Source organism: Manis pentadactyla, chromosome 11 (genome assembly GCF_030020395.1).
Source record: "Manis pentadactyla isolate mManPen7 chromosome 11, mManPen7.hap1, whole genome shotgun sequence".
Taxonomy (NCBI): Eukaryota; Metazoa; Chordata; class Mammalia; order Pholidota; family Manidae; genus Manis; species Manis pentadactyla.
Window position 1 is genome coordinate 4017441 of NC_080029.1, and position 23197 is coordinate 4040637.

Genomic DNA, 23197 nt, shown 5'->3' on the forward strand with positions numbered 1-23197 from the left:
GAGGGAGGTGGTGAGGACAGCGCTCGCCGGGTGCTCCTGGCGTCGTCCTCACCCGGGGAGCGGCAGGAGAGAGAGGGAGGGCGGGGACGCGCGGCAGCGCCGGCCGGGACTGTCGGCGGGGATCGGCACCAAACGCCAAGGCCCCCTCCCCTCCCGGCACCGGCCGGCCCCCGTTCTGGCGTCTCTCTGCTCCCCCACCTGCCTGCTCTTCTCGGCTTCCGGCCCCCGGGCGTGTGGTGGGTGTGGGTGTGGGTGGTGGCGGCGGTGGTGGCTGCGACTCGGGGAGGCAGGGGAGCGGCAGGAGGAGGGGGTGTCCGGGGCCGGGGGGGGGCGCCCTCTGCACCGACTCCGCCCGGCTATAGGACCTGCTGCTGGAGTGATGGCGCTGCGTGCCTGCCGTCCCTCCTTCGCCGCCGTGCGCTTTACCGGTCGCGCCTCCCGAGGACCCCAGCAGTCAGGCGGCGATTGGCGGGTGGAGGGGAAGACATTCCGGGTGCGGAAAGGGGGCTAGGGAGGAGCCAGGTGTGCTGGGGCGCCGCAGCGGAGAGCCCAGCCCTGCCTGGCGCAACGCCCCCTCGTGCCCCGTCCCGCCCCCTCCCCCACATGGCCGGACGCTGGGAGAAGTTAGACGCGCGGCTGCAGGGGGGCTGTCCCTGGGTTTGTATGCCTGCGCGCGCAGTTGCCTGTGAGGGCCCCCGGCTTCTCCTGCCCCCCCAGGAGTCCGCCGCGCTCGGCTTCTGCGCTCCTCTCCCGACCCCACGTTCCCTGCCCCGCGTGGGTGCCCGCATGTGTACGGCCCCCTCTTCTTTGCACTCCCGCCGTCCCTGCCAGCGTCAGCTTCTTCCAGCCACCCTTCCCCCCCGGGGTCACTATGGGGACGCGAGGGAGAGGGTTGTGTTTAATTCCTGCCTCTATTCAGAATCATGAAAAAATAGAGGGACCAAAGGCAACCCGAGAGCAGTTTACTTCCAACCTTTATTAACGCAGAGTAACTTAAGTTCATATACAGGGAGTATTTCCAGCAAAACACTCACCAAATGGCCTTTGAATCAGGGGACCCCACCTCCAGGCCCCACAAGGGGCAGCTCTGCCTAGAGGCCCCTTACTCAAGATCTCCGGGCTCTCCCCCATTTCCCTGCCCCCGGACTCCATCACTCAATATTCCGCCCCGCTCCCCACCCCCCCACCCCCCGTTTCCCAGGAGCGCCAGCCTCTTCCTTCTATCTGGGGGAGCTGCGAACCCGGCCAATGCCTCTCAAACCGTTTTCTCTGGTTAGGAAACCGTCCCCAAACCTCCCTCTCCGGCCCCAGTTACACTTGTTTCCTCACAGACACTCGGAGCCCTTTCCCCTTCTCGTTTTAGGCGCTGCTGCAAGCCCCAGCAATTCAGAACCAGCTCGTGGTCAAGACCAGTTAGAGACTGTTCGTCATCAGCAGTGGGGCTCGTGAACACCCAAAAATGCGGGGAAACAACCCTGCTCACTCTTCCCCACCCCAAGGTTCCTCCCTCAACTCAGGGACAAGAAATAGACACAAAAGCAGCAGGGCGTCCCCTCCTGGTGAGCGACAGGTGTGGGTGCCAGGCAACTAGGGGAAGTCTAGAATGCCCTTGGAGCCCAGCTGCGCTCAGGAGGGCAGGCTTGGCCAAAGTCTGCCCAGGCTGCCGTGCCTGGCTGAAAGGGTGTGTGTGTGTGTGTGTGTGTGTGTGACAGCATGGTAGGGGTTCTGTAGGGACAAGTCCAGGGGCACACAGGCAAGGGTGGTGCCCCATCCACATTCAGAAAGGGACTTGGAGCCAGCCACACAGGTACATGAGAGGGACAGTCACAGAAGCAGGGTCCTGGGAGGAAGGGGAAAGTCTTCAAGTGGTTTGGCCGAGAGGGCACAGACTCAGCCTGCCACCCGTGGCTCAGCACAGCTGTGTCATTGGGCCTTCACCAGCCTGACTTCCTTTGGGGCATTTGCACGTGGTCTTCGAAGACTCGAAGGCATGGCTGTCAAGTTCAGTCAATCGTTTGTTGGTTATTTACACTCGACGGGGCTGTGCGCTGCGCAGTTGCTCATCATAGCGCTCCAGCCAGAAACGCAGCTCGGAGACCTGATAGCCGTCGGGGCCACGGCCGCCCTGGTACATAATGGTGCCACTCTGGACAACATAGAGGCGCTCGAAGTAGGCGCCGTAGGCCGAGCTGCTGGAGTTGGCCATGGTGTCTAGGACGAGAGAGCAGCTGGGTGCACCTTGCTGCAGTACCCGTGCTGCGATGACCCGGTCCTCCAGGTTTCGGTGCTGTGGGATGCTGTAAGGGGAGTCTGTGGTCACCCAGCCATCGGAGGGGTGCGCTTCCTCAATGTAGATAATGAGGAAGTCGACGTCGTGCTGGTACTTGGTAACCAGACGCTGGAAGGCGCTCATTCGCGCCATGAACGGTGGTCAGGTGCAGCTGCCAAAATTGAGCACCAGCGGGCGGGTTCCTCGCGCGTAGTCGAGGATGTGCTGGCTCCGAAAGCCCTCGGGCAGGACCACTTCGGAGTTGGGCGCGGGACCGCCCTCATGCGCCTGCTTGAAGAAATCTAACTTCTGGCCGTGCCACACGGCCTTCAGCGACGCCAGGGTGCACAGGCGGTTGTCGTCAGACACGCAGACGGGCGGGTCGTCGGGAGGAACCTCCTCGCCATCACCAGTGAGCTCCACTTCAGGTTCGGGCTGCCCCCGGTGGCCGCGGCCCAGGAGATGCTTGCGGATGCACAAGAAGTCGAGCAGCCAGAGCATGAAGGCCGTGCCGAGGAAGCGCGGGAAGAGCACGAGGCACGAGGCGGTCTGGGCGCAGAGCCTCAGGGAGTGAAGCAGCAGGGAGCGGAGCATGGTGGCTACGGCCCCCGGAGCCCCCGGGGACCCGCTGCCTTCTCTCGCCACGCTGGGCCTGACGGCCTGGCGAGGCATCTGGGTTTCGGTCGTGCGGGAAGCTCGATTTATAGCCGAGGCTTGTATTGGCGGGAGACTCCACCTCCGGCCCCGGCACGCCCCCTTGCAACTTGAGCCCGGAGGGATCGCCCCGCGGCGCGGCCAATGCCTTAGAAATCGCAGGCTGAGGGCGGGTGCCTGCGGCCGGAGGGAGGGGCGGCCGGGCCCGGGGTCGGAGGGGCGGGGCCCGGCCGCGAGGCCAGCTCTCGGGGGCGGGGGACCGCGGCCGCTGCTGCAGCCTCGGACGCGTTGCTGGCCCCGGGACCCAGGCGCCCGCAGCGGAGATCCTGCCGCTGCGCGCGTGCAGCCCTGGGCCCGCCGCCTGGTCCCGGCCCGCGCCCCTCTCGCCGCGCACCTGAGCGGAGCTCCCCGGCGGCCGCCGCGCGGAGCTGGAGCTCCGGTTAGCTTCCCGCGCGCCGCCGCCAACGCCGCCCCCGCCGCTGCTGCTCGTGCGGGGCCGCTGCCCAGGTGCCGCGGGAGCCCGGGTCCGCGGCCGCCGCTTCACTGACCCCCGGCTCCCGCCCCGCCGGGGACGCGGGCCGGCGCGGAGGCAACTTTGGGCCCCCGCCGCCTTCCCGGTTCGCCCGCGGGCGCCGCTCTCTTCCCGGAGCCCGCCTGCCCGCTCGCCTTCCGCGCGCGCTCACACTCGCGCCTCGCACACGGCCGCCCCCCGCACCGCACCGCCACGCACACCGCGCTTTGCGCCCCCAGCCGCTGCTCGAGGCCACCGCGTACCGGCCCAGCCCGCGCCGCCCGGGCCGTGCCCGCCCCGTCCCATCTCGTCCGTGTTCGGCGCCGCGGTGCTCTGGTCAGCGGCCTCCGGGGCTCAGCGGGAGGTGCGGAGGGCAGGGCCGGCGGGCGGTTAGCGCCCGGCCCCGGAGGCTGGGAGGGCCGGGGAGAGCAGCGCCGTCTCTGGCCTCAGACAAGCCCGCGAGCGCTTCGGGTGAGGGGCGCCGCGGGCGCGGGGCGCGGGGCGCGGCGGCCCCGGGCGGCTCTCCCGCTAGGGGTAGCTGTTGCCTGAACGCCGAAGCGCTCCCCTCTCGCCGCCTGCCTCGCCCGGCTCAGCCCCGGCCGCCGGGCGCACCCGTCCCGTGCGTCCCCGGACGTTGCTCTCTGCCCGGGGAACGTCGAGACTGGAGCGCCCGAGCTGAGCTTCCTTCGCCGACCCCGAGCGCTGCAGCCGACTCACTGCGGAGGCGCCCAGGCGCATCAAGTGCGCGCTTTCAACCGGGAATGTGCGTTGAGGCTTTTAGGGGTGCGGGCCAACTCCCCAAGTCCGTGGGGCCCTGGTCAGCCCTGCCGCCGCGTCTGACACCTTCGGATTCCCAGCAGAGTGCTGCGCGGGACCGGCGGCTGGAGCTCGGGGGCGGCGGGGAGGGAAATGACTTTACCTGGGGTTCCCGAAGCCGAAGCCAGGAGCAAGTTCCGCTTCACCTCGGTCTGCGTTGCCCTCCGGGGTGGCCTGGGCCCAGTGGCGAGTGATCTGTCCCCCGTCTGCGTAGTCAAGCTGCCCGGGATGCCCTCGTGGTGGTGGGGACTTGTCCCGGGTGGCGGTTCCCGTGCGCCGCCCGCCGTGGGGGCCAGCAGCCTAACTTCTTCACGGGACGGCGCCGGCGCTCGCGCCGCGGGCCGAGGGGGCGGCTCGCTGGGTGGGTAAGGCGAGGGCAAATCGCTCTCTGCTGCCCCGGAGACGAATAAACAAGTCCGCAGGAATCAACCTTAGGGCAAGAAGCCCCCAATCAGAACCCAGTCCCCAGCGGGCGCGCGAGTAGGCGCCCGCCGTGGGTGGAGGTTCTCCTCTCCGGTTTTCGCGGCCCTGGCGGGAGCTTGCTCAGTGAACTCGCTTCTGGTCCCGTGGCTTCAGCAGGTCAAGACCCCGAGGAGAGTAGAAAATGAGAGGAGGGATTTAGGGGGCTGGGGACGCAGGAAGGTATCCTCTTTTCTCTCTCTCCCAGCCAGGCGATTGCTGTGATGCCGGGGGGGGCGGTGGCGTCGGGGGCTGCGCAGCCCAGGAACTCCCCACCCAGAGGAAAGCCAGCTGGAGCCCCGGGCTCTTAGGCTCCCACGCTGCCCCGCCCCATCCTGGGTAAGGGTATTTCCGTGGGTTCAGGAATTTTCCCTGAGCCAAACATGGCAGGGCAGGGGTCCCACAGGGCACCTCTGAGTTAGCAAATGGTTGCCTTGCCTTGCCTTGCCTCTGTTTTGGAGGCTGGGTGGTGGGGAGAGAAGCCTCCTACTTGGCACGTCTCTGAGAGGAGGCTTGGGGGCTTGTGGTCACCCTTCCTGGGCAGGGGCAACGTGGGGATCCGGCTTTTGTTGAACTTTCAAGCCCTGACTCCTTGATTTCTGCGGGATACCAGTCTATAGGACCTGTGTGCCCTGTTCCGACCCACACAGGAGCTGGGACAGGGCCATGGTGCAGGCCTTGCCCCCACCTTTATTGTTAGTCTCAGAAAATCAAAAAGCCACCTTGAGCTGGGAGCTTTGGTGCAACCTGGAATCTGGGGTGATGGTGGTGGCAGTGGAGGTGGGCTGTGTGGGAGGGGTGGTCTGGGAGGGCTGTAAGACTGGGCCCTCTGGTCCCTCCACCAGCCTGCCCAGCCGAAGCAGCTGCACCCAACCTGGCCCTGCCGAGGCCCAACAGCCACGCTTGTCCCCATCTGCCCTGGGGGACCTGCTTCTGATACTTGGGCCAACAGGTTGCACCCCACACCTCAGGATTCCAGAACATCAGACAAGGCTCTCAGGCCCCTCTGGGTCCCACAGTCCCTTGTGCAGGTAAGGACAGAGCCAAAGTCCTGGTGTCGACTGGCCTCCAGGACGCAGGCCCCAGCTTGGTGACTCTCCCGCCACCACCATCTCCCTCCTCCCCGACCTTCTCCCTCTCCTAAGCCCCTTCTCCTCCCAGCAGAGCCCAGCTCACTTAGACCGGGTGCTTCCTCCCAGCTGCCCATCCTGTCCTGACCTGTCCCAGGGGTCAGCGGTCAAAGCGCTGGTCCAAGGCCAAGACCCACCTGGGACTTGGGGGAATGCCAGACCTTGCCCAGAGGCTAGACATTGGTGGGCCTGCTGGCTCAGCCCTGGGAGGACCAGAGTGGGGCTGGGGCTGTTCCCCATGCCCCTGGGCCTGGCTATGCCTGCCCCCCTCCTGCCTGACCCCTCACAGCTCCAGCAGGGGGCGGGCAGGGGAAAGGAAAGGAAGCACAAGTTAACTGGGTCCATTCAGTGTCTGGGAGCAACTTGGGGCAGGGGGAGGGGCAGTGGCCAGGGCCCTGGCTCAGTGGGGGTTGGTTGGGGAGCCTTCCGGCTTCCTCCACCATACTCATGGGGCTGCATCCCCATGCAGGGCTTGCCCAGACTCTGGCCCCTTTCCCCACTGCCCTGTGTGGGGCTGGGTGGGTGGGTGTGCAGGGGCACAGCCTCTGTCTCCTTCCCAGTGGAGCAGCTCCCAGTGCCCGGGGAGGCGGATGCTGAGACTTCCCATGGGGGTTGGGCTGCCCTGCAGGGGTGCCTCCTGAGGCTGTGGGGAGGGGAGGGGCCAGCTGCCCCCTGGCAAACCTGGAGAGCTGTGGGCATGTGCTGTCTGTCTGTGCCCCTGCCCAGCACCACTGTGACCTGGCTGCCTGGGACCTCAGCCCTTCTTGGGCACACACACTTTGCTCTCTCCCCCTCCATCGGCCTCCTGATGCTCTGGGAATTCCTGGGCACTGTCTGGCCTCTGAGCTGTCACTCATGCCATTCCCTCTGCCCTCCGCCTGGCTACTCTCATTCCTCCTGCTCCACCACCTTCATCTCCACCAGGGCCCAGCCTGCCCCACCTTCCAGAAGGAGCTCAGCCTCGTGTGCCCTCCTGTGCTCTCAGCCGGCCGTCAGCCTCCCTCTGTTGCTACAGCCCCAGCAGGGGTGTGTTTCACCATTGGTTTCTGTGTCCCCTGCCGCTCAGGCCCTGCTTCTCCCCAGCCGGGACCCTATGCAGTGACTACCATGAACCTGGCACCTGGTACAGGCACTATAAACCTTTGTGAAAAGAGTCATTGAGTGTGGTGTGGACTTACTGAAAACTCGTTTCTGGAGGATTTCAAGGTATTTTGTTGTGTTCTTTTGCACACTGGCAGCAGTGAGCGAAGCAGGCGTGTCTGCAGTCAAGGCAGACTACGGTCTTACAGGACCTGTGGCCATGAGCACACAATCCTCGGGAAGTCTCCTTCAGGTGTGCGGTCTAAGGAATCCCTCCACTAGCCACTGGGCTGATCTGTCTCCATCCCTGGGATAAGCAGATCTGCCCATGAGTACCCGGGTCCCCTTGATGTGCTCACACTTGTCATGCTTCAAGAATAATTTCTTCTTTCCAAACTTCCTTCTCTCTCTCCTGCCTTCAGCTTGGCTAGGCTAAACAGGTGGACACCCTGCAGGGGGTGGTGGCTGAAGGTTCAGTGGTCTGTCCTTGGAGGTGTCCTCAAGACAGCAGGCCTCCATTCCTCCTCATATGACAGACCCCAGCTGGGCATCCTTCCATTCTCCTGGGAGTGGGAGAGACAGAGTGGGAGCCAGGCCAGGAAAGCCTACTGGGGCCCCAGGGCCTGGATGGAGCAGTATTCAGGCTGGGAGAAGGCCTGGGGCTCCTGGTCAAGGGGAAGAGAATGCCTGGGAAGTGATACCCTGGCTACCTGCCATGTGTGACCTGGGCACGTCCTGTCCCTCTCTTGGGCCTTGTCTACATTACATGGGGATTGGGTGGCTGCTTTCTAATGCCTTCCCGTGCTGTCCCTCTATAACTCTGAAATATTCTGTGAAGTTCTGTAGGACGTGACCTGCCTCTGCATGCTGCCCTGGGGCTGGTGAGGCCCACACCTGAGGGCACAAGGCGCCTCTGTCTGTGTCCTCATTCTGTGCTCCCACCCTCTTGCCTGCCCCGTTCCCAGCACAGCTCTGGTGCCCCCCATTTTGGCCCATTCCCACCCCATAGACCCATCTGGGCTGTGACTTACTTGTTCCTGCCCCAGGTCAGACACAACTCAGCATCCACCATGGCCCTTGGTTCAGCCAGACCCCTCTGGAAGTGGGCTGGTGCCCTGCCTGGGGCCCCTTCCAGGAGCTGCCTGTGGGTGCCTGCATTCTGCCTTGGGATGCTGGGCCACTTGGGCCAGGACAGGCCCTGCTCTGAGGCTGGCTGGGGGGCTGGGGCATTTGGCCTGTCCATCTGTTACCTTCTCTGGAAAAAGCTGGGGTACAATCAACCAGCAGGCAGGTGCTCAAAGCCCTTTTGCTTCTCCAGGACTCAGTTTCCTCAACAAAGAGGTGAGCCTGACGCAAACGTGTTGTGTTCGCCATGTCCTGCAGGGCAATGCAAGGTGCATGTGTGAGTGTGTATGCGCCCGTCCATTTACACCCAGCCTTGCTCCCAAGAGCATTTTAGGCCTCTTGAAGGAAGCTATGGAGCACCAGGGTACCCCCTGTGAGAACAGGTGAAAATCAGGTAAGGGCCCAGGGCCCACGGGGACACGGCCTCAGTGTCCTCCACACAGCAACGCACCTGTCAGATTCTGTGCTGAACATTCTGGTGGTTAAACCTTACTGCTCACAATTTCCAGTGTGTAAAAGATAAGAGGGGCTGTCCAGCTGTGCCACACACCCTGCTGTGCATGTGGCAGGGCAGTCAGAATCCCAGCAACACTGCCTCTGAGGCAGGCTTGCCCCAGCGTCTGTCTGAATCTCAGGATGACCACAGCGCCGGTGCCCTGGGGCTGTGTGCAAATCAGAGATGAGGCGAGGCTGCCGGCAGCAGTGGTGAGGAGTGCGCTCAGAGGAGGGGCCTTGCGCGGTGTTGCTGAGGTCTGGGAACGCAGGGTGCTGGTGGGTGGTGCTTGCAGGGAGGCTTAGCGCAGCCTGGGACTGTTTTATGGTGACAGCGTCCCCCTCTGCCATCTGTCCTTTTGGGAGCCTCCTGTCCCGCAAAGCCCTGGTCCATGCCAGCCTCCTGGAGGGGTCCTGGGCACAGCGGGAGTCAGGCGTGGTGGGGCAGGGCTGGTGCACGGAGGCAGGAGTGCTCTGGGCCTCCATCCTCGTGCCCTGGAGGGTCGTATTCTTCCCCAGGACCCTCTGGAGTAGGTGGACAGGCTTTGTGGATGCGGCTCTGTGTGTCACCCCAGGACACAGCACTGCCTTTACACTCTGTCTGCTGTGGGCAAGCGTGTGGTCTTGGACAAGTCACCTAACTCCCTGTGCCTTCATCTTGTCATCTGTGATCTGGGCAGAACATTCAGCCCCACCTTGCAGGGAGATAACTGTGAAGAAAAGCTTGGTCATGCGTGCACAGCCCCTGGATTGGAGTCCAGTGCGAGGCAATGCTGTGTAAATAATAGTGTCAACTGGCACTGTGAGCTAATGTTATAATCCTACTCTTGGGGCTGTCCTGGGAACACCTGCTCTTGGGCGCTTCAGGAGCATCTGTCCAGGAGCCCACCAGCTGGGTCCACTCCTTTCCCACAAAAGGTCCTGCTGAGGCTCTGACAGGTCATTAAGCAGGGGGCCTATTTCTGTGAGGCTTTTTGGGTATCAGACACCTTCCTGTCTCTAGTAATTGTGATTTGATAGGAACCTTTAGGTTTGCACATGGCAGAAACTCAATCCAAACTAAGTTGAGCTAAGAAGGAATTTATTGGTTGCAGTCAGTGAAAAGTTCTGAAGCTACGCCTTCAGGCACAGCTGCGTCCAGCTCCTCGGCAGACGCTGCCAGAGCCCTGCCTCCTCAGGCTCTCAAGGCGTGTCTCTGATGTACCAGCTTTGTTCCCAGTGGATCCCTCTCCCCATGTGGGCAAGGTGGTCCCAGGAGCTCCAACTCTTGGGGTCATTGCAGCACACGTTCTAGCCATCCAGAAAGGGGAGAGCATAATTTACCCATGCCAGGTGTCTCGTGGAGGTGGGGGGTCAGCCATCTTTGCTCATATCTGGTTCCACGCCCATCGTTCTCACGTGAACTGCGTGGATCATTTGGGGTGGGGAGGGATGGGGAGAGGTGCTGGCTGACGTGGATGCACTGACCTCCCTAACTGCAAGGCTAATGAGAACAGTATCAGCTGTTATTTCTTGAGCGGTTACAGTGTGTGCTGCATAATTCTATCTTTTAAAGAGGTAGGTATTTTTGTTACACCCATGCCAGAGATCAGAGAGGTGAAGTGATTGCCTAAAGACACATAGCTAATGTCTAACTCCAAAACTCACACACTTGCTAGTTTATGGGACATGTTTGGTCAGGCTATTCTGGGGACAGGGGGTCCCACTTAAGAGGGAGAGTGGGAATGGGGAGGCCGGGAGGAGGGGGTGTGGTTACTGGCCTTTCAACAGGGCAGGGGCCCCAGGGAAGAGGAGGTCTGTCAGGAAGGCTGCTGAGCTCCTTGGGGGTGCGCTGAGTCGGAGGTGCCTGAGGAGATGCCCAGGATCGGCGGGCAGGGGTGTGAGCCTCACCATCAGGAATGATAAGGGCCTTGCTTGCCCTCCTTGAGGAGTTTCATGGTGTCGGGTGGCCAGATGGCTGCTGACAAGCAGGAGGGCCAAACCACTGGGTGGAGAAGCCAGCTAAGCCCGTGGCCTCCACGACCTGGCCACGGGGGCTAAGCCTTTGCAGCTCCCTGGCAGTTTCAGCATTTCAGTGCAAATATTTCTCTGAGGATGGCATTCAGGACCCTTGAGTGCCAGTCGGCCGAGGCCATCCCGTAAGGACTAGGTCTTTCCTTCTAAGGGGACTCTTGACCTTGGGAATCTCACAGACTTGATTCAGATAATTGCGACTGCCTTCTACAGGTGGGTGGCCTTGGGCACGTGTCTGAACCTCTCCCAGTTGTGGCCACTCATCTGTGAAGGAGGGTGCTGGTGCCCTCTCTGTGGTGGCGTGCAGGGGCTAGGGAGCAGCAGCTGTCTGTGTCTGACTGCATTTCATTTGCCAGTGTCTGCGATCTGATGGGAGGGGGAAATTTCCCCACAGGGTGTCACCTACACCTGTGAGTGGGGGGTGTGGTAGTGGCCATGTGGCCAGAGTGGACTAAGAGAGTCCTTCCTTGAACCAACTGATTCCTCCACCAAGAAGGCCTCCCTGCTTCCTCATTCGCCAGCTGTGGAAATCAATCTCATCCTTGAGGCCTTGGCACAGCTGCCCCCACTCCTGGCATTCCCAAATGCCTGAATCAGTCAGAGTACTCTGCCTCCCTGTGGCTCGCTCATTGGCCATGGGCTCCCTGTCTGCCAGTGGTGGGGGGTTCCAGGAGAGCTTTTGGATCTGCACCCACCCTCAGGGTGACCTCAGACAAGCCCTTGGGTGTTGTGCACCTCAATTGCTCAGAGGGATGTGTGGCACTTTTCAGAGCAGGTGGTGTTACCTGCGATTTAGGGACCCCACTGCGCCTCCACCAGGTGAGAAGTCAGCTAAGCCTGTGGCCATCTACTGCCACAGTCCTGCCGAGTAACAAATAACCACGCAGCAATAAGCACGTGGTTCTCACCTGCTGTGGCGTTCAGCTGGACCGAGTCAGCTGGACCCCGACCGGCATGCCCAGGGGGTTTGCTGGTATCAGCTGACTAAGGATGGCCCCAGCCGGGATGGTGGCCGCTCCACTCTGCTCCACGTGCCCCTCATCCTCAGCCTGTTATGGTGAAGCCATTCCACATGTTAGACATACAGTTACCCCGGGTGACTGGGAAGTATGAGCTGTTTTTCTGGCGCAGAGCAATAGCTGTGTTGGTTACTCTGCCTAGTGGACGGAGGGTGAGGGGCGCTTCAGAACTTTAGTCAAGTCCCTCCTGTGCCCCAAGGACTGAGCAAAGCGTTTTCACATGTTCGTCCTGTGGTAGGAATCTCTGCCTCTTGCACAGCCCTCGAGCAGGAGATCTGTGAGAGTGTCCACACCAGGTCCAGGCACGAGGTGGTGTGGCAGGGCGTCTGTCCCTTCATCTGTGCAGCCGCTCAGCACCTGCGGTGCTTCAGCTTTCCGTCCTGGAGGGGCTCTGGGTCTCAGAGAAGCAAGTGCTGGAACGCCAGGGGTCGTGGCTGTTGGCCTGGGGCGGGCGCTGCAGAGATGACCGGTGGTCACGTCTCAGGCTGACTGCCTTACAAACCTGTGGAAGGCCTGGTTCTTCCCTACCTTGTGGCCAGCAGGACAAGATGCCAATGCTGACCGCAGAGAAAGAGACCCCAGCCTGCACGGGCATGGCCTCCTATGAGTCCTTCTACGATTCACAGTGAACAAACTGCTGAATTTCAGAGCAAATCGTTTGGGGATGTAAGAGGTACTGTGCGTTCAGGTTGAGCTGGAGTGGAGGGGGACATGCAGAGTGACCAGGCGGCTGCCCTGTGGGGAGGTTCTCACGGGGCAGGTCCCTAAACATCCTCACCCTGGTGTCCAGTGATGTCCTAGGTTGGAAACTCCTCCTGTGGGTGCCATGCGGCCTTGGAGGGAGGGCCATGGACAGCTTGGCCTTGCCAGGCCCTTCCAGGTGCAAGCTTGGGGGTTGATGTGTCCATAATTCTGAGACATGGACCCTAGGAACCCAAGACCCCCAAGCCTGCCATGGGTTCCCATAGGTGGGAGTGGCTGGAAGGTGGGGGCCCACATGAGACACAGGGCCCCCAAGGGAGGGACTGGAAGCCTAGGAGGCCGGACCCGCCACAGGAAGCTGTGGTCAGGGGCGCCTATGGACGGGTGGAGACCAGTGTGGGGAGGGAGATGCCAGATCCTCATTCTGGGGCAGATTTTGAAGGGGATGGGCTGGGATGGGTTTGGGCAGGTGTAGGTGAGTGTGTTGGGTTAGGGGGCCTGAAGGCAGAGGTGCCCCGTGGGGGGCCACTAGGCCCCTCCCTGCCCTCCCTCAGTCCTCTGCCCACCACCTCCTCCCCTCTTCCCCCAGCTCCCCTCTCACTCCTTCCCCACCTGCATCCCCGCCACACCTGCCCCTCCCTTCCTCTCACTCAGCGGGCAGTCCTGCACCCATCGCCCTGTTCCCTGGGGCTGTCCCGGGGGCTAGAACATGGGCACAGTGACGACGCCTGCACCTTTATAGCAGGACGCTTCTATGACCATCGTGGGCGCAGCTGTCCTGGAGAGGGGGACGTGGGGGAGACAGCCTGGAACTCCCTCGGGGCCGACGGGCTCCAACGTGCTGCACCCGGGAGCCCTACGTGCTGCGCCAGGGCGGGACTGCCCACCAGGGCCTTCGGAGGTCGGGCCGGAGGTCGCGGGCCCAGAAGCCCATCGTCCCAGGATGGACATGGGCACCTCCCCAAGACCCTGCACGGGCCACACCCCGCAGGTCGTGACCCCCACCGCCCGTGGGCAGCCCTGGCTCTGCCTGGTTGGTGGTGGCTTCGGAGGGATTCTCGGGGCACCTCTGTCCTCAAGGAGGGCTCTTTGGAGAGGAAAAAAGAACACATTTCAACACCTCCAGATTCTGAAAATGGATTTCTCCCAGGGAAACAGAGACTCAGGCATGTTCCCTTCCCCGAGAGAGCCAGGAAGGCGGCGGGGGAGCCGGGGGAGGGGCGGGGGGCGGAGCCAGTGGGGCGGAGGGGGGGCGGGGATCCGCGGGAACCAGAGCGACCCCGATGCCCGCCGCCGCTGGCTGTGCGAGCGGGCATCACCGCCTCTCCCTGGCCTCAGTGTGTCTCCCTGTTCAGTGGGGGACCGTCTTCCTGCTTCCGAAGGGATCCCTTGCATGTGTGGTGGCGAAGCAGCTCTTGGTCTTCACCTCGCTTGCAGGATGAAAAGCTGCCCCCAGTCCAGGGTGACGACGTCAGTGTCCCTGAAGGACATCCCAGGGCGACGGGAAGGGCCAGCAGTGTGCGGCCCTTTGGTCCTGACAATTGCTAGTTGCCCCAGACCCTTGCTATGTGGTCTCAGTGAAGTGACCGACCTTCTCTGCGCTCCTGTTTCCTGTTTGGTAAATCGGGAGCACGGATGTCCACCCTGCGAGGTCACTGGGAGCCTCAGGGGGGACGCGCGGAGGGCCAGGGGAGTGCCTGCGCCCGGGGCGCCCTGAGTGCGGGGTGGGGCATCTCTAGGTGGGGGCAGGGCCTGTCTGCCCTGGGGGTGGTCCGGCCTTGGCCTGTTCCTCCTCCTCTTGCTGGTGCTCCAGGGCAAGCCCGCCTCCTCACCCATTTGGCTGACACAGCGTCGGGCTGCCTCCCCCGGGCAGTCCTCCCAAAGCAGTCAGGGTAGAAGCTCCTGGCTTCAGCGGCCACACCGTGCTCTCTCTCCACGGGGACTCGGAGCTGCCTCCTCCTGGGTTTCTACGCTTCCACTCTCCCTGCCTCATTTCCTCCCAGAGTGACATTTGAAAAGCTGCTCCCAGCTGCCCACGGCTTCTGAGCGATGCCCAAACTGGTCGGCCTCCAGGCGGACCTCGGCTCCCCTTCTCAGTTCCGTCTCCTGCCCCTGCCTGCACCAACCCAATGCTGCACCCCAGAAACATTGTGGCAGGACCATGCTGAGGGCCAGGGTGGCATGACAGACACCCTTAGCCTTTCGACAAAGGTGTTGACCAATGCTAAGGGGAACTGATGCCACTCTGGGCTGAATCAATAACAGGGACTCAGACCCTCTGCCCCCAAGGTCACGTGGAACTTGTGATGTGGAACCACAATTTCTCCACACGTGCACCACCTGCGAGTTTCCCCTTCTTCTGGAGCTGCTTTCCATGTCGCCTTCCCAAACCTAGCAGTCCTTCACGGCTTGGCCCGATGTTGCCCGCACCCCCCACCCCCAGTCTGCCCTTGCTTTTTACCATGGTTGGGTCACCATGGTCCTGGGAGGTGCGGGAGATGGTGTTCAGTGATAGGGATTGCTAATTGCCCCCAATATTCATTCTCCTCTCTTCCTAAAGTAAAAGAAGCTCCAAATTTGAACCGAGCACATAGCTGTCCATTCACGTTCTCAGCCTCCCTGGCAGCCACATGTAGCCATTTGACCAGATTCTTGCCAATGACATGTAAGAAGTGACCTGTGAAACTGCTGGGTCCTGCCCCTGCAGGGAAGACAGGTGGCTTCCCTTTTTCCTTCTCCCTGTTCCCACTGCTCGATGACATAATGACAGCAGGTGCTGGAGCAGCCCTGTTGATTATGGGATGGAAGCTGGGTGCTGAGGGTCACAGAGCAGTAAGGTCGGGAGAACCTGGGTGGCCACCACATCAGCCCAGATGGCTGACGCTCAGGCTGTTACATGAGAAAGGGGGAAACCACCCTTCTAATGGGTTGAATCTAGTGTAGTGCTATTTGGCATTTGTTAGAGCAGCCAAAATTCATCCTAATTAGTACAGCTCCAGACAGAGAAGTCGATCAACTGCAGAATGACTAAGTCAGTGGCCGGTGAGCGAACCACAGCCTGGAGACTGCTTGTCAGAGCCGCTGGTCTCTGGGGTCATGGACGGGAGTGTCCATGGCTTTGAGTGCTGACTCTGCCACACTGTGATTGTGGCTCTCTGGGCAAGCCGCACAGTGGGTCAGCAGCTCAGATGCCTCTTTTGTGACACGTGGGCAACAGCCACCCACATGCGGCTCAGATGAGACGGTGCGTTTACAGGGCTTGATTTCAGAGGCTCGTGTGCTTTGTTCCCTCTCCAGGGCTGAACCCACGTTAGTGAGAGCTGAGGGGTCACCCCTCTTCTTGCTCCCCTTCCCCTTCCTATTTAAAGGGGCTGCCCATTCCTCCTCCCTCCTTTCCCCTGCACCCTCACCTTTCCTGGGTAGTGGGGGCTTGCGGATTTAATAAGCCCACCTGAAAACATTCAGCTTGTAACAATGATCATTTTCCATCAGGATTTTTCTTGCGTTTAAATTAATGATCTCAGAATCTCTAGAAATGTCTGCAGAAAAGAAAGGGGAATTTCTTTCCAGAAGGTGTTTTTAATCTTGAGGAATCACAAGCCCCCAAAGTTTTCCCATGTGTTCCTCCATCCCCGTGTGCCATCAGGCCTTGATCCTTTGGAGGAGGCTCGCTTTCCCCAGAGCCCTCTGCGCACATGTCCCTGGCCACCCAGTGCCCTGCAGGTCACCCCTTGTCCCTCAGGAACCTCCAGGTGAGAATAAAGGACCACTGAAGCTCTGACCAGCCCTGTTCCCACCTTTGGAGCCCCGGACTCCAAGACCTACCTACCAGCCTGAGAGGAGCCCTGAGCTGGGAATTTCAAGTTCTGGGGGCTCCCCACAGTGCTGATGCTGAGGGTGGGAGGCTGAGAAACAGGGTCTGGGGTCTCACCTCCATGTCAAACTGGGCAGTCCTGCCCTCTCTGCTTTAGGGACAGGGTTGACCTTTCGGCTTCAGTATGGCGCCAAAAGTTTCATGACTATAAAAAAGTAGTTTTGAGAGCGGAGAGTGCAGTTCCAAGATACCCCTTCTAAACACTTTTAATTGTGGTAAAACACACATAACAAAGTTTATCACCTCAACCATCTTAAAGTGCACAGTTCAGGGGCATTAAGCGCATTCACATTGTCATGCAGCCATCACCACCATCCGTCTCCAGACCTTCATCATCTTTCCAACCTGAACCTCGGTTCCCATTAAACCCTATCTCCCCTCCCCCTGCCCCCTGCCACCTGCACCCCGCCTACTCGGTGCTCCATCTCTATGGCTCTGCCCACTCTAGGAACCTGATACGGGTGGACTCACACAGCATTTGTCCTTCTGTGATGGCTTATCTCCCTCAGCATGGTGTCCTCAAGGTTCAGCCCTGGCGTAGCACGTGCCACGATTCCCTTCACCCTTACGGCTGGATGACAGTCCCTGTCAGGCTAGACCATGTTTTGCTTACCATTCATCTGCTGAGGACACTCGCATTGCTTCCGCCTTTTGATTACTGTGAATAACGCTGCAGTGAACATGGGTGTGCACATACCCCATCAAGATGTACCTTTCATTTCTTTTGGGTGTGCACCCAGACATGCAATTGCTGATCGTATGGTTGTTCTATGTTTACCTTTTCGAGCACCCTCGGCCCTTTTCTCTGCCTTGGCTACACCATTTTGCATTCTCACCAACAGTGCATGGGGGTTCCTATTTCTTCACATCCTTACCACACTCATTCTTTTCTTTTTCTTTTAAGATTTAATTTAATTTTATAGTAGCCATCCTAATTGATGTGAGGTGCTCAAATCCACCCTTTTTAAAGATGACCTGAGACGTAGAGAGGGGAGGGACTGGTTTCAAGGCTGCTTGTGGGCCTGGGGTGTTGACTCACAGGGAGTCTGGGTCCCTGGGGTCCCCTGTCTGCTCTGCAGGGCTGCGTCCTCCCGTGGGGAGGCTGCTGCCCTTCCTGAGAGCTGTCAGCCTCTGAGCACCTCGCAGACACAGGCGGCGATTCTTGGAGCACGTTCTCCTTCAGCACCCACATCTGGTGCCACCCCATCAGGCTGGCTCAGTGAGATGAGGGGCCACCTGCCCAGTGAGGGATCTAAGCAGAGAATAGGCACTTGGCTATGTGCCCTTGAGGGGCTCACGGCTGGCTAGGGAGCCCAGGGGTGCCAGAGTGAGGCATACTGTGATGAGGGGGAGTCGGCTGTAGGAGGTGGACCGGGATGGGGCAGGGACACCTGCTGATTCTGCATTCCAGCCCTTCCGGTGGCCCTCAGGTCAGAGGGGACCCTCAGGTAAGTGCCCTGCTCCACCTTGACCCCGGGTACGTTTACTGCCCAGGATAAACCAGAACTTGGGTCTTGAGGGGTAGGACCCAAGGCCAGGGAATGGTCACTGCCAAGCCACCTGGTGAGGCCCTCCAGGGACTGTCTTACATTCCTGAACTTCAGGACTTTAGAAAGCCCAGATCCTTCCCTTTCAAGATCCGGGGGTCATGGACTATTCCTCTACCTTCTGACAAATTCCTCATTTGCTCAAGGTAGAGAATCCTGAGCATCTGGAAGGCTCCATGAGGAAGGGGCACTTGGAAGAGGGCTGTGAGGGGGAGGAGCTGCTGGCGAGGCCCTGGGGAAGGGGGATCACACCGGGCAGAGGGCGCAGCCTGAGGGAAGGCCACGGGCCGTGGGGAGGGGAGGGCTTCCCGGTAGGCTGTGCCCCGGGGAACAGGGTGGGGGTCAGGTTGGGGTGGATGAGTTTCTTACTGCTGCTGTAACACAAGCCGCCACGAATGCAGTGCCTTCAGTCAGCCCAGGTTCACCACGTTACAGCTCTGGGGCCAGCAGGGCTGGGTCCTTCTGGAGGCTTCAGGGAGAACCTGTTTCCCTGCCTTTTCCAGCTTCCATAGGCTGCCTGCGCTGACTCCTGGATCCCCGACTTCCCATCACATCGTGTCCCTCTGGCTCTGCCTCCCCTGCCTCCCTCGTGCACATTTAAAGGACCCTCGTGGTGATGCTGGGCCTGCCCAGACCATGCAGGGTCATCTTCTCTGTCTCCCTGAGTCTCCCCGGCGAGCTCCCTTCTGCCAAGGAAGGTAACGTTCCCAGCATCAGGATGGAGCCATTATCTTTGGGGGTCTGACTTTTTCCAGAGGGTGATGGGGAGCCACTGAAGGTGTTAGAGGGAGGCCGCAGTCAGATGCGGGCTTGAGGAACATCCCCAGGCCGGGCCGCTGCCGCGGTGGAGACTGACGGGCTAGGTGTGAGGCTGCCGCAGAGGCTCCCCCCGGGAGGCGTCTGCTCCTTCACAGCCAAAACCAGAAAAACACTGAATGGAGCCGTAGATAAAGGACTGAGTGGGGAAGGGAGGAGGCAGGACGGGCAGGGCTGCCGGGGAGGAGTTAGGGGCTCGGGACCAGGGACTGTGCTTCTAAGGCCCAGGAACACTCTGCAACTGAGCAGAGGGATTGAAAGGTGCCCCAGAGTCTTCCCCAAGCTCCGGCCCTAACCTCTGTGGGGCATGTCACATGTTAACAATCACAGTCTATCAGTGCTGGTCCAGCTCGCCACGCCCTCCATGCCCTCACCCGTCCAGTGCCCTGCCCCGTCCCAGGTGCGAGTCTCAGGCTCAGCCAGGAGCTAGAGAAGGCCTCTGATTGGATAAGGTGGACGCCTGATCTGCAGGCTGGACAGCCATAGGCTGGGTCTCTGCCTAGGGGGGCTGGCCCACTGTGCTTTGTCCAATATGGTGTCAGACTGAGTGAAGCCAATCAGACGGCTCTGTAGGATTGGGAGCAGGGACAGGTGTGTCAGGCCCTGGAAAGGAGAGCGCACAGGAGAGTGGGGAGGAGGGCGGGTGCTGGAGCCCAGAGGGGACTAGTGCCCTCAGAGGGCAGCCGTGCGTCTGTCCTCTGTACCGGGAGCCTGTGTTCCCAGGCCTCCCTGAGGCAGCTGTGCACTTCAGGAATGTTCCACAACATGGAGCACCTCTCTAGACCCTTTCGTCTCCCTTCCCCACTGCTCCTCCTGGGAGAGTAAGGCTCCTCCTTCAAGGCCTGGCTCAGGCCTGTCTTCTGTGCCCATGGCCCTGCTGCCTGCCCTGCAGTGTGGTTTAAAGCATAGGCTGTGTCCCAGGTAGTGTGAGCCCCTCCGTGCTGGGCCTGCCTCAGGCAGCCCTGAGAAGCACTGACCATCTGGGCTTGTCAGAGTGGAGTGGGGGTTGGGAGTGAGTGGGAGGCAGCCAGCATGCCAGGAGGGCCCCAGAGGCCCCACTTGGGGGGCTAGACTTGAACCCATTAGTGAAGGGAGGCCCAGGTGGCCCCCTGCAGCCTGGGGATGGCAATTTTCCTAGGGTCACTGGTAGAGAGTACTGCCAGGCCAGGCCTGGGTGGGGCACAGGGGTCCCCCGAGGCCATCGGGGCCAAGGTGTGCCAGCTGAGAGGAAGTCGGCTCTCCTCATTCCCAGCTGTGGGGTTTGACCCTAGCTGAACCAGCCTGTGGCCCCGGAGGCCGTGGCAGCTGTGGAGAGGGAATTCTCTGGCCTCTCCTCCCACTGGGCTGATAATGGCAGATCCTTTGCCCCAGACCTGCCCTGCTGGGGGCCCTGCCCCTTCCCCTGCGATCTGTCCCTCCCTGTGCTGGCACTCACTCCCCTCAGCCTCCCACTCCTGCCCCCTGGCAGCCCTGCTCCCCATCTCTGGGGTGGAGACCCTAGTGCCTCCCTGGCCCCCACTCCTGGCTCTGCCCTCTGCCTACTGGGTGTTGGATGCAGAGGTCATAGGTCTCCAGAGCCCCTCCTTTATTTATTCAGCAACTCCCACTGAGACCTTTTCTGCTGGGTGGGGGCTGGGTACTGAGACACACGGATAACATAGAGTTTGCCTTTGGGGAGCCCCCTGCGCCTGCAGACGCAGACAGTGTCCCACAGTGGATGACTGCCTTCATGGGCCACCCCAGAGAGGGGATGGGCCAGGCTGTTGGGGTCCAGACCCTCCGCTCCAGCTGGGCTCAGTTGGGCTGCTCTGTTCCGAGGTATTCCACTCATTCTACCACAGGGAAGCATTTCTGGCAAGTGTGAAGCCCCTGAAACCCAGAGCTGGGAACCAACCTTGTTCCTATCCCAGGACCTTTGCACCTGCTAGCTTCTCCACCTTGAATGTCTTTCCTTAGCTGCATGGCTTCTGGCATGAGTGGCGGCCATGACAAGACCCAAGGTAACAATGGCTTAGACGTAGGAGGAATTTATTTCTTGGTCATGAAATATGGATCAAGAGAATCTCACAACATGATTTATGTCATATCCTTGTATCATCAGTTTTATTATTTACTTAATATTTTTATTTAGATCAACTTGCCTTTTAACCTTAAATGGTTATAACCTAAACAATAGGACCTGAAACTCTGGGCCTGATAAGCTAGTTATATATATATTTTTCAATACATGCAGACATAAATAAGTAATTATTAAAATAGAAAATTTTAAATCCCTTATTACCTCCCTTTGAGAAACTCTGAGCTATGTGGTTGGGGAAACTGAGGCTTTGTGAGGGGAGGTGATGTGCCTGTGCATCAGAGTCGGTGGTCCAGCTGCCCAGTGCTCCAGCGTCTGAGAGTCAGCGGCCCAGGGCGTCTGCCTGCCTTCTAAGTGTCTGCGTTTTGCCTTCTGGGTAAACATTTCAGGGGCAGAAGTGATTTGCTGAGAAGTGACATCCACTGGCCCAGCTTCCAGCCTGCACTGGCCAGCCGCCTCCCATCCCGAGGGTTTGCCGAGTCCTTCTGTGGCGGGCTAGCCTCGGGATGTGTTTGCTGTGGCCTGGTTGGCCTGCCTGACCACTCTGGCCTCAACACCTTTGCCCTCAGCTTTGGGACCCTGTAGGCCTGCAAGGCTGGGCCTGGAGGAGGGGCTCAGGGATGGAGTGACTGAGCAGAGGGACTCCATGTCCGCCAGCCCAGCCTGTCCTGGTCACTGTCCCAGGTCCTGTCTCACCTACAGGGATGCCTTTACCTTTTTTTCCTGAGCAAGCTTTGGCTGGGCACCTGCTGTGGGACCTGCAGCATGTTTTTGCTGTTCTGGGAAGAATCATGTCAACTCCAGGGGTGGGACTGGAGTGTTGGGGTACCAGTCCTGGACTTGGAGGACTGCTCAGCAGAAGGAAAAGCTTTCAGTATCCAGACAGAGGCCATTTCACTGGGGTGCCCCCAGGAGGGAAGGTATGATCCCTGCTGGGAGACTGGGGAGGGCTTCCCGGAGGAGGAGGGTGTACAGAACATCTGCATTATTTACCCCATGCTGCGCTGGGTGCTCAAGCTACATCACATTTATTGTCATTGGCGGCATCCAGTGGGGAAGAGGCGTTGCTGTTTCCAGTCAGCAGAGGAGGAAGTTGCTCGGTGATGCTAAGGTCACTGGGTAGCAGGAAGAACACAAAGGCAGCGTTCTGCTTGCCTGGTCTGATGCTATCTGTATTATTAGTTACCTATTGCTGTGTAACAAAGTATCCCAGAACTTCATGGCTTAAAACACAGCATTCATGATCTCACAGTTTCTGTGGTTCAGCACCTTGGGCATCACTTAACTGGGCCCCAGGTCAGGGGCTGTCTTGGGCTGGAAACGAAACGCCATCCAGGGCTGCACTGATCTGGAGGCCCGGCCGGGAAGGGTTCCTTCCATGCTCCCTCAGGCGGTGGCTGGCTGATGGCTGGAGGCTGCCCTTAGTTCCCGGCCACCTGGGCCCCTCCACGGCAGCGTGCTTCACGGAGGCCTGCAAGCCCGCAGAGGCCAGAGAGATGGAAGTCCCAGCCTTTCATGCTCTAAGCGTGAGAGCGACGTCTCATCACTTGACAAAGGAGTCACAGGTTCCAGCCTACACTCCGAGGGAGGGGAGGCTGCAGGGGGTGACCACTGGGAAGGGCCATCCTGAAATCCGACCCCCTGCCCTCCCTGCTGTGGGGCGAATGGAAGGGTCGTCCTGGCTCCTGTCCTTGGAAGCTGGGCTGTGTCTGGGCTGCCACGTGGAGTGGTGAAAGCAGGGTAGTAAGAGGCTCTGGGCAAGAGCTGCCAGGGGGTTCTGAAACCCCCAGTTCTGCGCTGTCTGATCCTCAGGGATGCCCACGTCCCGGACTCTGGCTGCTTCCACCCTTGCCATCCCGACGCTGTGGCCATCCCTGCCCTCCAAGGCTGCCTGGGGACGGGTGTGGTTGGGGGAGCAGGAGGCCCTCCCCCGGTGTTTTCTTCTGCAGCTCCCCTTCGAAAAACACTCTCTTCAGGACAATGGGAAGGGCTGTGAGGAACTGACCAGTTGTTCTTCAAGTGTTTTGCAACTTTCCTGGAAATGTGAGGGAGCCCAGAGGGCCCTGGGGTGCTGGTTTGACCTCGGCGCACTGTCTGGTGGCCTGGGCCGGGGCGGCAGCCGTTCTCACTGCAGCCTTTCCAGGAACTGGAGCCAGTGGCCCAGTGGGGCCCCCAGAGTTGCATGGGCAGGGGAGAAGGGGGGCCCAGGTTATGGAGGTGCTGGCAGGAGGAGAGTGGAGCAACGAGGAGGGGAGAAGGTGGGCAAGGACCCCCTGCCCAGTCCTCAGTTGCCCGAATGGACCCCCTATGGGGTTTCGAGCCCAGCTGGGCTCCCTGAGAGCTCCGGCAGCCCAGTCTGCTCTGCTCTCCTGCTCACTGGGGGCAGCCACACAGCACAAGGATTGGTCCACTGCGGAGGAGGGCGGCCTTGGAATTGGGCTCAGCACCTGCACAGAACTGACCCGGGGCATTGACCTTGAACAAAGCCTGTCTCTCTGAGCCCCTGCTTTCTAGTCTTAGAAAGAGGGGTGGGGAAGTTTGTCCTGTACCAGCCACCTGGGGGAGGCTCCCTCGCTGCCTACGGGAAACAGCCAGCACCTCTCTGGGCCCCAG

General features: G+C 60.5%; 1 protein-coding gene across 1 annotated transcript; it reads right to left on the bottom strand.

Moving 5' to 3' along the window:
- Nucleotides 1-964: 964 nt before the first annotated feature.
- Nucleotides 965-3362, bottom strand: DIO3 (iodothyronine deiodinase 3). Its single transcript, XM_036882435.2, has one exon. It carries the CDS (start codon nt 2939-2941, stop codon nt 2027-2029), a length of 915 nt encoding a protein of 304 aa, XP_036738330.2. The 5' UTR covers nt 2942-3362; the 3' UTR covers nt 965-2026.
- Nucleotides 3363-23197: the final 19835 nt, after the last annotated feature.